General features: G+C 41.1%; 1 protein-coding gene across 7 annotated transcripts in view; it reads left to right on the top strand.

The window, feature by feature from the left end:
* Positions 1-15,840, top strand: part of HNRNPAB (heterogeneous nuclear ribonucleoprotein A/B) — a 258,340-nt gene that overhangs the window by 142,531 nt on the left and 99,969 nt on the right. For all 7 annotated transcript variants that reach the window (XM_073620769.1, XM_073620770.1, XM_073620765.1 and 4 more), the window contains exons 3-4: positions 13,478-13,646; positions 13,746-13,904. In XM_073620769.1, coding sequence (XP_073476870.1) covers positions 13,478-13,646; positions 13,746-13,904 — 328 coding nt within the window. The remainder of the gene's footprint in view (positions 1-13,477; positions 13,647-13,745; positions 13,905-15,840) is intronic.

Genomic DNA, 15,840 nt, shown 5'->3' with positions numbered 1-15,840 from the left:
CTGATGAAATTGAGGCTTTCCCACCCGTTGGCTAGGTGTTATCACACAACAGAAGCCTAAGGCTTGGCCATACATGTTCAGTTTTCTTGTACAAATTTAGTTTAGATTTACCAAAAATTATTTAACCACTTCAAGCCCTGGAACATTTTCCCCCTTTTAACCACTTAAACCCCCCCCTCCTATCCAGACCATTTTTCAACTTTCAGTGCTCCACAATTTGAATGACAATTACTCAGTCATGCAACACTGTACCCAAATGAGTTTTTTTTTTTTTTTTTGTCCTTTTTTTGTATGAAAAAAAAGTTTTCTCTTGTTGGTATTTAATCACCTCTGGGTTTTTTTTATTTTTTTGCGCTATAAATGAAAAAAGACCAAAAATTTTGAAGAAAAAAATTTTCTTAATTTCTGTGATAAAATTTTGCAAATTAGTAATTTTTCTTCATAAATTTTGCCCACAATTTATAATGCTACATATCTTTGGTAAAAATAACCAAAAATTAGTGGAAATTATTTGGTCTGTGTGGAAGTTTTAGAGTCTACAAGCTATGGTGCAAATCATAAAAAAAATTATCACATCTGATGTACTGGTGGCCTATCATTTCTTGAGACCCTAACAAGCCAGGAAAGTACAAATGCCCCCCAAATAACCCCTTTTTTGGAAAGTAGACATTTCAAGGTATTTAGTTAGAGGCATGGTGAGTTATTTGAAGTTGTAATTTTTTCCCGCAATTCTTTGAAAAATTGAAATCCCCCCCTCCCCCCCAACAAAATTGTCATTGTAATAGCTTATTTCACTCACATGGCATGTGTATACCACAAATTATACCCCAAAATACATTCTGCTACTCCTCCTGAGTATTATGATACCACATGTGTGGGACTTTCACTGCCTAGCTACATACAGAAGCCCAACATGCAGGGAGCACCATCAGGTGTTCTAGGAGCATAAATTACACATCACATTTCTCAACCACCTATTACACTTTTGAAGGCCCTGGAGCACCAGGACAATGGAAACTCCCACAAAATGACCCATTTTGGAAAGCTAACACCCCAACGTATAATCTGAGGCATACGTCCTTTTTTTTTTTTTTTTTTTTTTTTTTTTTTTTTTTTTATAAGATATCTCTAACACATAGCATTTAGATAGTAAAAATGACACCCCAAAATACATTCCGCTACTTCTGAGTATGGCGATACCACATGTGTGAGACTTCTACACAGCCTGGCCACATACAGAGATCCAATATGCAAGGAACACCGTCAGGTGTTCCAGGGACACATAGCAAGCACATACCAAGAATTACACCTCAAAATACATTATGCTGAGCAAAGCGTAAACAAAAGATTACCTGTGGTTGTAGTAGTGCAGTTGTACACAGGAGGATAGCACTGGTCCAGGCAGCAGGCAGGGACTTGGTCAGCAATGGCGAACACAATTGTCCAGGCAGCAGGCAGGGTTACTGTCCATATAAAGTCCAGGGTCAGTGTAGGCAGAGATATTGTCAGCAGTACCAAAAATATTGGTCCTGGTAGTAGGCAGGTCTATGTGGTGTGATCAGTGCAACAGGCAGAGACATGACGGCAGTAAGTCCTACAGGCAGAAGTAGGGCCTCCTTCAGGACAGGGGTAGAGGCTTCTCCCACCTAAATCTCTTTTGAAGCCTCAGTCTCCAGACCCTAATCTAGGATTGAGAAAACAAAAAAAATTGTTTTCTTAATCTAGAAAAACCATTCTGGAGCCCCTCGCATGTGAGACCCCTGTGTTGAATCCCTCTAGTCCAGTAGCCGGGTACAAGATCAGTCCATTAGGCAGGCAAAAAACATGGTCAAACAGTCCAAGGTCAGTTCCAGATCAGGCAGAGGTATGTACAGAATCGTTAGGCAGAAGCATGGTCGAATAACAAGCCAGGGTCAGTCACAGAGCAGGCAGTGGCATAAGGGGTGTGAGGGTAAATTGCAGGAACTGAGGCTTATGTTTACCATACTTCACTAATAATTTACTGAAGTATGGTAACGGCGAAAACATTCACCTATGCAGAGGCCTGGTTCGGAAGGACATTGTGCACAATAAAAAGATGTGTCTCTTCTGAGTCCTGCTCTAGTACACACCTTACTTATTATTATTATTTATTATTATTATTATTATTATTATTATTATTATTATTATTATTATTATTATTATTTTATTTTTTTTTTTTTTTTGCAGTCGGCCTATTGGTTTGGGAGGGATTTTATCGGGAAAGTGGCGTTCGGAGAGTCGACTTAGAACATCTGATCGGATATTTTCTGGTGGGCTGTTCGGGAATATAAGGGCGGTGAAAACTTCCTCCTGGTAGCCAAGGAAGCGTTTGGGGTTTTGGGTGGCGTTACGATAAATTACATATGAATTGTATATGGCCAATTGAAAAAAATTGCGACCTTTTTTTTATACCAATGGTATGTCCGTCTTGTGGCAAGGTATGGTTCCAGCATTTGGTCCTTGAAGTCGACTCCCCCCATAAACAAATTATAATCATAGATGCATTTAGGTTTTTGTATGGGGCCATTCCTTCTGGGGATTTCCACAAAGGTATCATTGTGGATTGAAGACAACATGTAGACATCCCTTTTGTCCCTCCACTTCACTGCCAAAATCTTGTTGTTTTGTAGACTTGCTGTTTCTCCTTTTTCTCAATGTCTTATTGCCAAGACTTTGAGGAAAGCCCTTCTGGTTCTTTTTTACGGTGCCACATGCTGGCGTCTTCTTCCGGTGAAGGTTGTGGAACAGGGGCAGAGATGTGTAGAAGTTGTCTACATATAAATTGTAGCCTTTTTCCAGTAGGGGGTAGATGAGGTCCCAAACAATTTTCCCGCTTGATCCCAAGTAGTCTGGGCAATTAGGGGGTTGCAGCTGGGTGTCAACTTTGAAGGCATATATGTACCCTGTGACTCGGTCACATCATTTATATACCTTCACCCCATAGCGGGCCCTTTTACTGGGAATAAACTGTTTTATTTTAAGCCTGCCACTAAATTTAACAAGGGTCTCATCCACACATATGTTTTGGTCCGGGGTAAACAGCTGGGGGAATACCTCAGAAAAATAATTTAGAAGCGGCCAAGTTTTGAAAAGCCTGTCATAATTTGGGTCATTTCAGGGAGGACACTGGGTTTTGTCATTGAAATGAAGGAACCTCATTGTTATGAGGTATCTGTTTCTGGGCATTGCCTTGGAGAATATTGGCATGGGGTGGGTTGACCAATAGGACATCAAAGTGTGTGTTTGTTTTTTTTTTTTTTTGTGAGGCCTAAAAAAAACCTTCAATTCCTCCACCGTTAGGTCTCTCTACTCGTAGGGACGGGCATAGTAGGACGTTGGATTATTTAAAATTGCTGTGCATAAAGGTTGCACTGGTCCACAATATTTGATAGCATGTCCTTGGTAAAAAGGACATTAAGGTTAGGAAACCTTAATTTTGTTTGCCTATATTAAAGATTCTATTTGGAATAGTAAGCTGTGGGTTAGTAGAACGGCAATATTGAAACCAATTCAGTCAGTTTGCATAGATTTACTAAACAATGGGATGAAGGAATATTCCTGAGCTTTGTTTTATCTCATGGTTACTGTGAAGTGTGAATGCTTCAGTGCAGCGCATGTTATCACAGCTTGCAGACTTTGGATTCATTGAATGAGTGTGCCAAAAATGAAAATATTGCAGAATATACAGCTGCATGCTACATAATTAAGCTCCATTTCATGCTGAATAAATAATTAGTTCTCTATTTAACTGCTTCCAGAGTGCCCACCATACATATACTGTGGCAGGGCAGCCCAGCTTCGCAAAATCGTGTACCTGTGCGCGATTGTGTGCATGTGGTTTTTCAGGGACCGCGCGCTGCTCCTGCTGTGATTGCCTCCCATTTTGGTGGGGGGGGGCATCAATTTTATTTGGGTACAGCGCTGCCTGACCACGCAATTGACAGTTAAATCGACGCAGTGCCGTATTGTAGAGCTGCACAATTAATCATCAAGAATCGTTATCGCGATCTTGACTAAAGTATTTTACAATTCTTTCTATGCAAACAATTCTCTCTGCTCTTCTGAAGCCACAGACATCAAAAATGATGAGAAAAACTGGGCAGTCTGCCAAGAATCAAAACATTCTTTATCAGTTGAACTTAAGTATAAACATTGTAACAATTTTCAATGGAATAGACTGTGTGTAAGTGAAAAAAGTTTAAACCCTAAGCCTCGGTTCACACCAGAGGCGGCACGACTTGCAGGTCGCCTCACCGAGGCGACCTGCACACGACTGCCCGGGCGACTTGCAAAACGACTTCTGTATAGAAGTCTATGCAAGTCGCCCCCAAAGTCGTACAGGAACCTTTTTCTAAGTCGGAGCGACTTGCGTCGCTCCCCTTAGAACGGTTCCATAGCACAGAACGGGAGGCGACTAGGTCGCCTGACAAGTCGTCCCTGTGTGAACCGAGCCTAAACCTTTTTCTGACATTTGTTGGTTTCAAGTTAAAATCCATATATAATTTTTTTTTTTTTTTTGCTAGAAAATTACTTGGAACCCCCAAACAAATATATCTATCTATCTATACTCGCTCTCTCATTCTCGCTCGCTCTCGCTCTCTCTCTCATTTTTTGACACCCTAGAGAATAAAATGGTGGTTGTTGCAATATTTTATGTCACACTATTTGCTCAGCGGTCTTTCAAATTCATTAATTTTTTTCAAAAAAAATTGTATTAAAAAAAAAAAAACTAACCAGTGAAGTTAGCTCCCCTTTTTTTTTTTTTTTTTTTTTTTTTTTTTATGTGAAAGATTTTATGTCTCGAATAGTGAGAGAATTGTGATCTTTTTATTCTAAGCAAAAAAATTGTGATTCTCATTTTGGCCAGAATCGTGCAGCTCTACCGTATTGCAAAAAAATGGTCTACTCACGAAGTGGGTAAAACCTTCCGGGGCTGAAGTGGTTAAGGGACATTAATATCTTCCTTTTTTTTTTTTTTTTTTTTTTTTTTTCTCTCTCTCTCTCCAAAAGCATTTTATTAAAATTTGATAAAAATCTGAATTGCTAACATTTAAAGCATTGCTTTTTATCCAACCTGGCGTGTTCAGTAAAGACATGAAAAATTATAATAGAATGGTTTGTGCTATCAGCTTAAGCACATGGTTTGTCTATTGTGACTTATGCTGGTCATAGATGGATGGGATTTTGGCCTGTTCACCAGGGACTGGCTGAAATTTGATCCATGTATGGGCAGGCTGTTTGTACTGAAGTCGATCCAGTGATCAACTTCATTACAACCAGCCTGCCTGATTTTTGGCATGTGATTACTGCAAGCAGCTATAGCCACTAGCAGTAATCATTGTGTTCTCCTGGCTGGGTAATCTTGAATTCTAACTTATTTTGCCAAATTTTAACTATACTTCCAACATCACTTTTCAGGTGTATGTATGATCTGTCGCATATGTGCACACTGGAAGGATTCTTACCAACCACTTTGTTTTGAATGCTCCTTTGTAACTGTCCTTGTAAGCACAGAACTTGATGAGGGGGGAAAATACTCAATATACCGCAATGATGGGTGGCACTGATAGCTGGCACTGGTGGGCACTGATTGCTGGCACTTTATTGTAATCGGTGCCCTGATTACATGTCTCGCTGGGCACAGCCGATCACATGGTTAAAGGGCCGCGGCTCTTTACAGAGATTAGCCGTGCCATGTCCTAGCATCACGGCGCAGCTGCGCCCTCATATGAGAGCCACACCATCACTCTGTCATTTAAAGGTGGGCGGCAAGCGGTTAAAGTGTGGTTAGAAACTTTCTTCTATTGCTGGACTTGCAACACCAGCTGTCCTAGTCTTTTCTGATTTGGACAGTATTGGTCGCAAGCAGACCTGTTCCCATTCCCCTTTTTTTAGTTGGAGGAGCCAGCTGAGGAAGGGGATAGAGATGAGTCTTCTGATTAGAGGAGAAGAGATTCTCAGTGTCTCACAAGTGAGTACACCTCACATTTTTGTATACATTTTATAACTTTTCATGTGACAATACTGAAGAAATTACACTTTGATACAATGTAAAGTAGAGGTCGACCGATATGGCTTTTTGTCTGGCCGATGCCGATATTTAGAAATTGCGGTGGCCGATATAAGATGCCGATATATTAGGCCGATCTTCTCTTTTTTTTTTTTTTTTTTTTTTTTTTCCCCCTTCATCTCATAAAATCTAACAGTTAGACCCCTTTCACATTGGGGCGTTTTTCGGGCGCTTTTGGGCTAAAAATGGCGCCTGTAAAACGGCTCCCCTGCAGTCTCAGTGCGAAAGCTTGAGTGCTTTCACACTGAGGCGATGCGCTGGCAGGATGTTTAAAAAAAAAAGTCCTGCAAGCGGCATCTTTGGAGCGGTGTATACCGCTCCTCCACCAATCCTGCCCATTGAAATGAATGCGCACCGCTGCTGAAGTGCCTGCAAAGCGTTTCGGCAGCAGCGCTTCAGGGGCGCATTTAACCCCTTCCTCAGCCGCTAGCGGGGCGCTTATAACCCAGCTAGCAGCCGAATAGCGCCGCTAAAATGATGGTAAAGCGCCGCTAAAACTAACAGCGTTTTACCGTCAACGCATGCCCGCTCCAGTGTGAAAGCAGCCTTAAGTAATACAGAAATTTTTTTACATTTAAACATTTATTAAACAAAACAAACCTCCAATCAGTTCACTTGTATGTGTATAATTTAGATTAAAAAAAAAACACGATATCTTAAATATTAAATACACAAAACTTTTGGCCGGAAAAAAAAAAATGGGCTAACTTTACTGTTTTTTTTTTTTTTTTTTTTTTTATTTCATTAGTGTATTTTAAAAAAAAAAAAATGCGTTTGAAAGACAGCTGCGCAAATACTGTGTGACATAAAATATTGCAACAACCGCTATTTTATTCCCTAGGGTCTCTGCTAAAAAAAATATATATATATAATGTTTGGGTGTTCTAAGTGATTTTGTAGCAGAAAATACAGGATTTTTACTTGTAAGCAACAAGTGTCAGAAAAGATTTAGTCTTTAAATGGTTAAACTAAGAGCTTCTACACACTGAGTTCAGCTCATTGATAAAAGAACCTGAAAAGATACAATGTATCTTCTAATCAGACTTGGCAGGCTGCCCAGAGGAGGAGAGAATCCTCTCCACAGATAACTTTCAGGCAACTTGCATTGACTTCTATTACAGAAGTCATTTGCAAGTCCCGCTGAAGTTCGGCTTTTTTTATCAGCACAATCTGCCGATTAAGTAAAAAAAGCCAAATATCGGTCGACCTCTAATGTAAAGTAGTGAGTGTACAGCTTGTAAAACAGTGTAAATTTGCTGTCCCCTCAAAATAACTCAACTCACAGCCATTAATGTCTAAGCTGCTGGCAACAAAAGTGAGTACACCCCTATGTGAAAATGTCCAAATTGGGCCCAATTAGCCATTTTCCTTCCCTGGTGTCATGTGACTCACTGGTGTTAAAAGGTCTCAGATGTGTTATTACTCTCTCTCATGCTGGTCACTGGAAGTTCAACAGGGCACCTCATGGCAAGGAACTCTGAGGATCGGAAAAAAAGAATTGTTGCTCTACCTAAAGATGACCTAGGCTATAAGAAGATTGCCAAGACCCTGAAACTGAGCTGCAGCATGGTGGCCTAGACCATCCAGCGGTTTAACAGGACAGGTTCCTCTCAGAACAGGCCTTGCCATGGTCGACCAAAGAAGTTGAGTGCATGTGCTCAGCATTATATCAAGAGGATGTCTGGGAAATAGACGTGTGAATGCTGCCAGCATTGCTGCAGAGGTTGAAATGGTGGGGGGGTCGGCCTGTCGGTGCTCAGACAATGTCACAAACTGCATCAAATTGGTCTGCATGGCTGTCGTCCCAGAAGGTTGCCTCTTCTAAAGATGATGCACAAGAGCCCTCAAACAGTTTGCTGAAAACAAGCAGACTAAGGACTACTGGATGTCCTGTGGTCTGATGAGACCAAGAAACTTATTTGGTTCAGATGTTAAGTGTGCGTGGCGACAACCCGGTGAGGAGTACAAAGACAAGTGTGTCTTGCCTACAGTCAAGAATTGTGGTGGAAGTGTCATGGTCTGGGCCTGCATGAGTGCTGCCGGCTTTGGGGAGCTACAGTTCATTGAGGGAACCATGAATGCCAACATGTACTGCAGTAGTTCTCAACTCCTGTCCTCAGGACCCACTAACAGGCCAGGTTTGCAAGATAACTGAAATACATCACAGGTGATATCATTTTGCTGCTCAGTGATTGCAGTATTCTAGTCTGCATCTCCCCAAGGTAATACTTAAAATCTGGCCTGTTAGTGGGTCCTGAGGACAGGAGTTGAGAACCACTGATGTACTGTGACATACTGAAGTAAAGCATGATCTTTCTACCCCCCCCCCCCCCCCCCCCCCTTCAGAGACTTGGCTGCAGGACAGTATTCCAACATAATGACCCCAAACACACCTCCAAGACAACCACTGCCTTGCTAAAGAAGCTGAGGGTAGAGGTGATTGACTGGCCAAACATGTCTCCAGACCTAAACCCTATTGCACACCTGCGGGGCATCCTCAAACAGAAGGTGTAGGAGCACAAGGTCTCTAACATCCACCAGGTCCGTGATGTCATGGAGGAGTAAAAGGACTCCAGTGGCAACCTGTGAACTCCATGCCTAAGAGGATTAAAGTGGATGTAAACCCAAGGTCATCCTTTCTAAACTACTGCCATAGGGGTTATCTATAAGGATATACATGCCTCCTGCATGTATCTTTTACCTGTCAAATGTCTCCCCTCTGTCTGTTATTAGACCCGAAAAACTGCATATTCTGTGGGTGGGTCTGTTGTCTAGCGCTCGTTGGGTGGAGTTGTGATGTCAGTAGACTCTCCGCCCACCTCTACACTCCCCTTGTCAATATGCATTTTCTCTTGTGTATTTCTAACACAGAACTTCTGCTATGATCTCTGACATCCAGTGAAAAGACAGGAAAGTAACCACATGACTTCAGCATGCCAAATCATGCTGAGGTGTGGAACAGCCAATCCTTGCAGAGCTGCTGAAGAAAGGAGTGGGAGAGAATTTAAAAAATACTGCATGTCTCTTTAGGCTAGTGCACGAGCTATGTAAATCACCTGTCACTCACAGCAAGGGGGAGTATTTGACAGTTTTTCTCAGTTTGTCAAGATTTATCTCCCTAAACAATAAAATGCTCTACAGTATGATATAAAAAAAAAAGAATTTTCGGGTTTACATCCACTTTAAGGCAGTGATGGAAAATGGTGGCCACACAATATTGACACTTTGGGCCCAGTTTGGAGATTTTCACTTAGAGGTGTACTTATATTTCTTGCAAGCAGTTTAGACCTTAATGGCTGTGTTATTTTGAGGGGACAGCAAATTTACACTTGTTATACAAGCTGTACACTCACTACTTTACGTTGTAGCAAAGTGTCATTTCGTCAGTGTCACATGAAAAGATATAATCTATTTACAATACTGTGTGTGTCATTTCGGCCACCTCTCCTGCCGATGGCTGATATTCTTTTGCAGCTATTTTGTACGTTTCAAAATTATATATATATATATATATATATATATATATATATATATATATATATATATATATATATATATATATATTTTAATAATATTATTATTTATCCCTGCAATGTCTGCCGCAAAGGAATGTAAACATCCATTGTGACAGTAATAGACATGCGAGATGTACCCTCCTCTGCACTTCAAGTGATGACATGACATTGTTCGGGTCTCTGACCTAGTATTCCGGAAGTGCCAGCCGGTGCAAGTGCTGGCTGCTTGGGCCTCCTGGTGGGAGGGGGAAGATGTCCCCTCCCGCTGCAGCTGCATGCATCACCCCGATAAAACCCCTTGAAGTAATTTCATGTCAGTTTTTTTTTGACCGATACTACTTAAAGTGAATATCGTCTGCACAGATAATTGGTCGATCCCGTGTGTGTACTTTATCTTATATAAAAAAAAAAAAAATTCTTATCTTGGATCCAAAAGCCATTTTGTGGGTTTTCTTGCGGAAATGCGTCTGCCTATTTGTGAAGACCACAATCTGTGGACTGGGTGTACCCTGAAAAGATGATCAGCCAAAGCCATTACCCTCAACAGGATCCCATGGAAAGTGAGTTCACAAAATGTTCTGTGCTTGCAGAATCATTCCTACCACACACAGGTCCTGGTATTTTGGGGGATACTTCGGACAAATGTCTGGAGTCCTCATTTAATCTTTTTTGCACTTAAGGAGATGTACAACCAGTGAGCGTCAACCTGTAAGAGTGTCAAAAAGCCTCAAGGTGTGGGCTTATCAGTGGAGAGATCCTGACCACTGGGTTAGTCGGGCAGATACCTGGTAGAACCATATGTCCTCAACCTCGTACTTTCTGCGGTATAGAAATCTCCATTTGAACCTGTTCAGGATACTTTTAGTCCTTCTGAGCTGGAAGATTATTTTCTGGTTGCCATTACTTCAGCTTGCAGAGTTTGAGAATTGACTGCTCTTACATATAAGGAACTATTCCCAGTGAAATCATCATGACCATGTGCTCTAAAAGCCTCAGCTTTTCTCGACTTGACGGTGGTTTTTCCCCTTGTGGTGCGTTCTTTCTGCCCAAAGCCTCAGAGGCTGAGGTATAAGGATCTTGATGTACTACAGCAATCGCCAACCGGTAAACCTTGACTGCACAAACTACATCCAATTCAGTCTGACACCTTTGTGCTTCCTGAATGGGAAGTGGAAGTGTTGCATATCTTCCAAATCAAATGTTCTCGTGAATCTGTCAACGTTTGCAGTCTGAAAGGCACAGTTCTGGTAAAGGGAACAGTCGCTTAACAGCAGGAGTGTTGGCGCTTCCTCAGCATCAAGGTTCAGTAGCTCAAGGTTTAGCCTGATACCTGGTCTCTGGTTCCTGGATGCACCTTTTTTAGGCCTCTGCAAATGTGACCATTGGGAGGTATTTCAGGCTGCTTCACAAGATTCAAACCTGTTGGGGCTTTTTGCAATGTTGCTCTCCCATTAAATTCAGTGCTTTTGGGACATCCCATCATAATGGATATAAAGATCTCCTATGTCCTTTGCAGTATGCCAAGAAAAGCATTTTATAGGCAAGCCATTTTGGTTTCTAACCTCTTAATGCATCCCTGTTATTTTATTAATAAATAAAAAGAAATGAGAACATATATAATATAAATTTGAATAGATATAATTTTATTTTTTTTTATTCATGTAGAAAAATATATTTCAGAAAATAAAGTGAAGCAACTGCTGTCTCATAGCAATGGATGACAAAATTTAAATACATCAGTTGTTATAAATTGTCAAATATAAACACCCACAAAAAGTAGAGACCTGGTTTCCCAAGTGTCAGGACCCCTGCCATAAACCATTCATAGGTTGGATTTGATGGACTTGTCTTTTTTTTCAACCTCACCTACTATGTAACAACCAAGATGCCATAGTACAAAAGCCCACAGAAAAACCAAGGGACACCCCGACATCAGTGACAACCAGTGATCCTAAAATGGACCTGAAGACCAAAAATTTAGGCCTCCAGATCTGCTAAAATGCTTTAAGCTTAAACAAGATAACAGGTGACATGACTAAGAGGACACTTGAATGATCTATATTGAAGCAGTTGGTAGGCCCAAAGAAAAATTTTAATAAAACAAGCACAGCCATAGGAAAGACCTTAGACTTCGGTAATGGCTGCATAATTCACGTAGGTACTTTCAACAAGGCTCTGCTAACTCCAAGGCACCGTCTAAGCTACACAGAACTTGCCCTGGATCAAAAGTGTAGTCCTGCCACGCTGCCCACCTGCTTGAAAATTGCTCATGTCTGTCCATACATATTGCCACCCACTCCTTCGCTTCCATGATCCCGTTCAGCTTCCCAGTCCACTCCTCTGTACTGAGCACATGTTTGCTTCCAGTAGATAGACATTAATCTTTGTCGCATTTAGGTGTGGGAGAGCGCTTTGACTAAATGGGATGGTAGGAACATGGAGTAGAAAATGAGTCGGGGACAAAAGGACATCTACCGTGTGTGTGTTTATATTATACATTGTATAAGTGTAGGAGTATGCCCCTCTGGCCACACCCTCTCCAACAAAGATCAGACTGAAGGGTTATAATGCAGCCTTTTAAGTGGGCTTTAATGTTAGAGGTGGCATGGTTTCTGTACCAGGTTTTGCTCACAGCATTTGCATGATCAGGAGCCCATCCTGCATACGTTATGCTATACAGCCATACACATACCTGGTTTTCTAAATCCTTGTGCATGAGCCTTAGTGGTTGTAAAAGTGTGTGGGTTAAAAAAAAAATAAAAATTATGTATTCTAGAATGTGCATATTATATCGTTCACACAGTGGAACTTCACCCACCGCTTCCGTGTCACAGGACTTGTTTTGACAGCAGCGAGAGCCAGTGGCTCCTGCTATAAATCTGTTTAATGAAGAGGGAGACAGTGGCTGGAGCCACTGCGCTCATGCACAATGCTGGATTGCATCATCCTTTGGTAAGAAGACAGGGCTTACCTTTCAGCTGTCAGAGCACAGGTTTTTATTTACCTGAATGCTTTAAGCTGAAAAACCTTAAGACCCCTTTCACACTGGGGCGGTTTGCAGGCGGTATTGCGCTAAAAATACCGCCTGCAAACCGCCCCTAAACAGCCCCCGCTGTTTGTTCAGTGTGAAAGCCCGAGGGCTTTCACACTGAAGCGGTGCGCAGACAGGGCGGTGAAAAAAGTCCTGCAAACCGCTTTTTTGGAGCGGTGAAGGAGCAGTGTATGCACCGCTCCTGCCCATTGAAATCATAGCCGCGCTGTACGAGGGATTTTAACCCTTTTTCGGCCGCCAGCGGGGGTTAAAACCGCACCGCTAGCGGCCGACTACAGCTACAAGAACGACGGTACAGCAGCGCTAAAAATAGCGCTGTTGTACCGCCGACGCCCCCACCGCCCCAGTGTGAAAGGGGCCTAAGGCTTTACAACCACTTCATACATTTCTTGTGTCCTTTTCTATTCCTTGTATTGGTTTAGGAATGCATCAAATGTGACTGCTCACACTTGAACTTTTTTATATGATGCTGGGAACTGTGGCATGCTTTGATCTAGTCAGAATTTTGATGCTTTTCCCATAAAGCAGTGGGAATACAAAAGCTGGTTGATTAGTTAAATGTACCAGTTGATCTTGTATCGTATCGTATTATATATATATATATATATATATATATATATATATATATATATATATATATATATATATATATATATATATATATATATATATATATATATATATATATATATTTTTTTTTTTTTTTTCCCAAAGTGCCAAGTAATTTAAAATGTTTCTATTGTAGATCTAATTCCTTTCTTTTTCAGATATGTTTGAAGTATTCTGTTCTGCTTAACTTTCATAATTACAATATTCCAGGAAAATGTTTGTTGGTGGTCTCAGTTGGGATACAAGCAAGAAAGACCTAAAAGATTACTTTTCTAAATTTGGTGAAGTGACTGACTGCACCATCAAGATGGACTCCAATACTGGTCGATCTAGGGGATTTGGCTTTATTCTGTTCAAGGATGCTTCTAGTGTTGATAAGGTTTGTTTTCTACCTAGAGTTAAAAACCTATGTTTATTTTGAAGTAAAACTAAATTGCCTATGAAGTGTTTTGGTACTTAAGATTATTCATTATGACAGGTTTTAGAACAGAAGGAGCACAGACTGGATGGGAGAGTAATTGATCCAAAAAAGGCCATGGCTATGAAAAAGGACCCAATAAAGAAAATATTTGTTGGAGGACTGAATCCAGAAGCAGGTGAAGAGAAGATCAGGGAATACTTTGGAACATTTGGTGAGGTATGTCTGCTGTTATCCATATACATAGATTTTTCAAGCTTCTTTAAGGCAGTGAGCAAAATTCAGTAACCAGTAATTTTAAGTTTTTACTGTTGGCTACTGTACTTTGAGCATCATTTCTCTGCTATGTAGTAATACCCATCTCAGCCTGTATAAACCCTTTCTTTCCGGGGTTTGTTTTTTTTTTTTTTTTTTTTTTTTTTTTTTTACCACTTACCGACCGGCCACTGTATATGTCATTACTTTCAAGATGGATATCTCGGTAATGGCAGCAGCTGCTGCCACAACCGAGGTATCCATCTTTAGGGCCGGCGGTTCTGTACACGATAATGGTGGTTTCTGCGGCAGGTTCACCGCAAGATCACCGTTATCGGCGGCGGGAGAGGTGTCTTGATCTCCCAGATTTTTGAGGTAGTGCAGGAGAAAGGGTTGGAGTAGATTGAAAACTCAAAACAACGTTTTTAATAGTGTTGCCCCATATCAATATTCATGGGTAACAACATTTGAAGCAGGCAGAGTCATAGAGTGCATTCGACCCGTGCGGTCCACAAGGAACGGCTAAGTGGATACGTATGCCAAAACCTATGGTATAAGGATAATGTATAGTCAAATATGCTATACTATTTATAAAGTCTGGTAGTTTGATCTATATATGAAAAGAAAACATGACCTACATGGAAATTTGGTAGAAGCTGAATAGACTCAAAAAAACATGCTACTACAATAAAGGGGGAAGGGGGGGGGGGAGGGAAGGGTATTGGGGCGGCACAGTGGTGTGGTGGTAGCACTCTCGCCTAGCAGTTAGAAGGGTCGCTGGTTCGAATCCCAACCACGACACTACCTGCCTGGAGTTTGCATGTTCTCCCTGTGCCTGCGTGGGTTTCCTCCGGGTACTCCGGTTTCCTCCCACACTCCAAAGACATGCTGGTAGGTTAATTGAATCCTGTCTAAATTGTCCCTAGTATGTATGAATGTGAGTTAGGGACCTTAGATTGTAAGCTCCTTGAGGGTAGGGACTGATGTGAATGTACAATGTATATGTAAAGCGCTGCGTAAATTGACGGCGCTATATAAGTACCTGAAATGAATAAAATAAAAAAATAGAGTAAAATTGTAAGTCTATGGATATAGACCTATGCTCTATTATGTCCGTAGGTGTGGGGCCAACAGGTAGGTTTACTCATTATAGCAAAAAGAGGGGGCTTTCGGGCCCTATATAATATGTAAAAATACATTGTTTTTGAGGGCTATAGCGGTAAAAAAATAGCCCATGAATTATAAATAAGGAAGCCATTTGTTAATTAATAAAGTTGGTTACACCGTATCAAATATATGTAACTGCTAAAACATAAAAAAAAGTAAGAATAAAAAGAGCATGAAAGCCAGTGCTTACTTTGTAGTTGAGTCTGCATACATCTGCTCCACAAGACACACAAAAGGTGTATGAGAGGAGACTAGTATGTTGCCAAATTATAAACCAGCTGATTGCGGGGTTAAACCGCCCATATAGAGCGGAGAGTCTCGCAGCTGTGCGTGTTTAATAGGTCAAAAACGTAAGAGCGGAAGGGAGGGCTGTATCAGCTAGGTGATATACCTCCCACAGCTGACAAATGTCAGCAAGGGAGGTGATACTTCCACCTAGAACATTCCTTGTAATAGGAATAAAAGTGATCTAAATTTTTATTTACTTATTTTTTCAGTTTTAAAAAAGAAAAAAAACCCCCATTTTTTTAAAGCGCCCTATCCCGACGAGCTCACGCGCAGAAGTGAACGCATACGTGAGTAGCGCCCGCATATGAAAACGATGGTCAAACCACACATGTGAGGTGTCGCCGCGACTGGTAGAGCGAGAGCAATAATTCTAGCCCTAGATCTCCTCTGTAACTCAAAACATGCAACATGTAGAATTTTTTTTTTAAACGTCGCCTATGGAGAT

Source organism: Aquarana catesbeiana, linkage group LG03 (genome assembly GCF_042186555.1).
Source record: "Aquarana catesbeiana isolate 2022-GZ linkage group LG03, ASM4218655v1, whole genome shotgun sequence".
NCBI classification, from domain to species: domain Eukaryota; kingdom Metazoa; phylum Chordata; class Amphibia; order Anura; family Ranidae; genus Aquarana; species Aquarana catesbeiana.
Note: the sequence above shows the minus strand (reverse complement) of the source record. Positions and strands in the feature narration are given on the sequence as shown.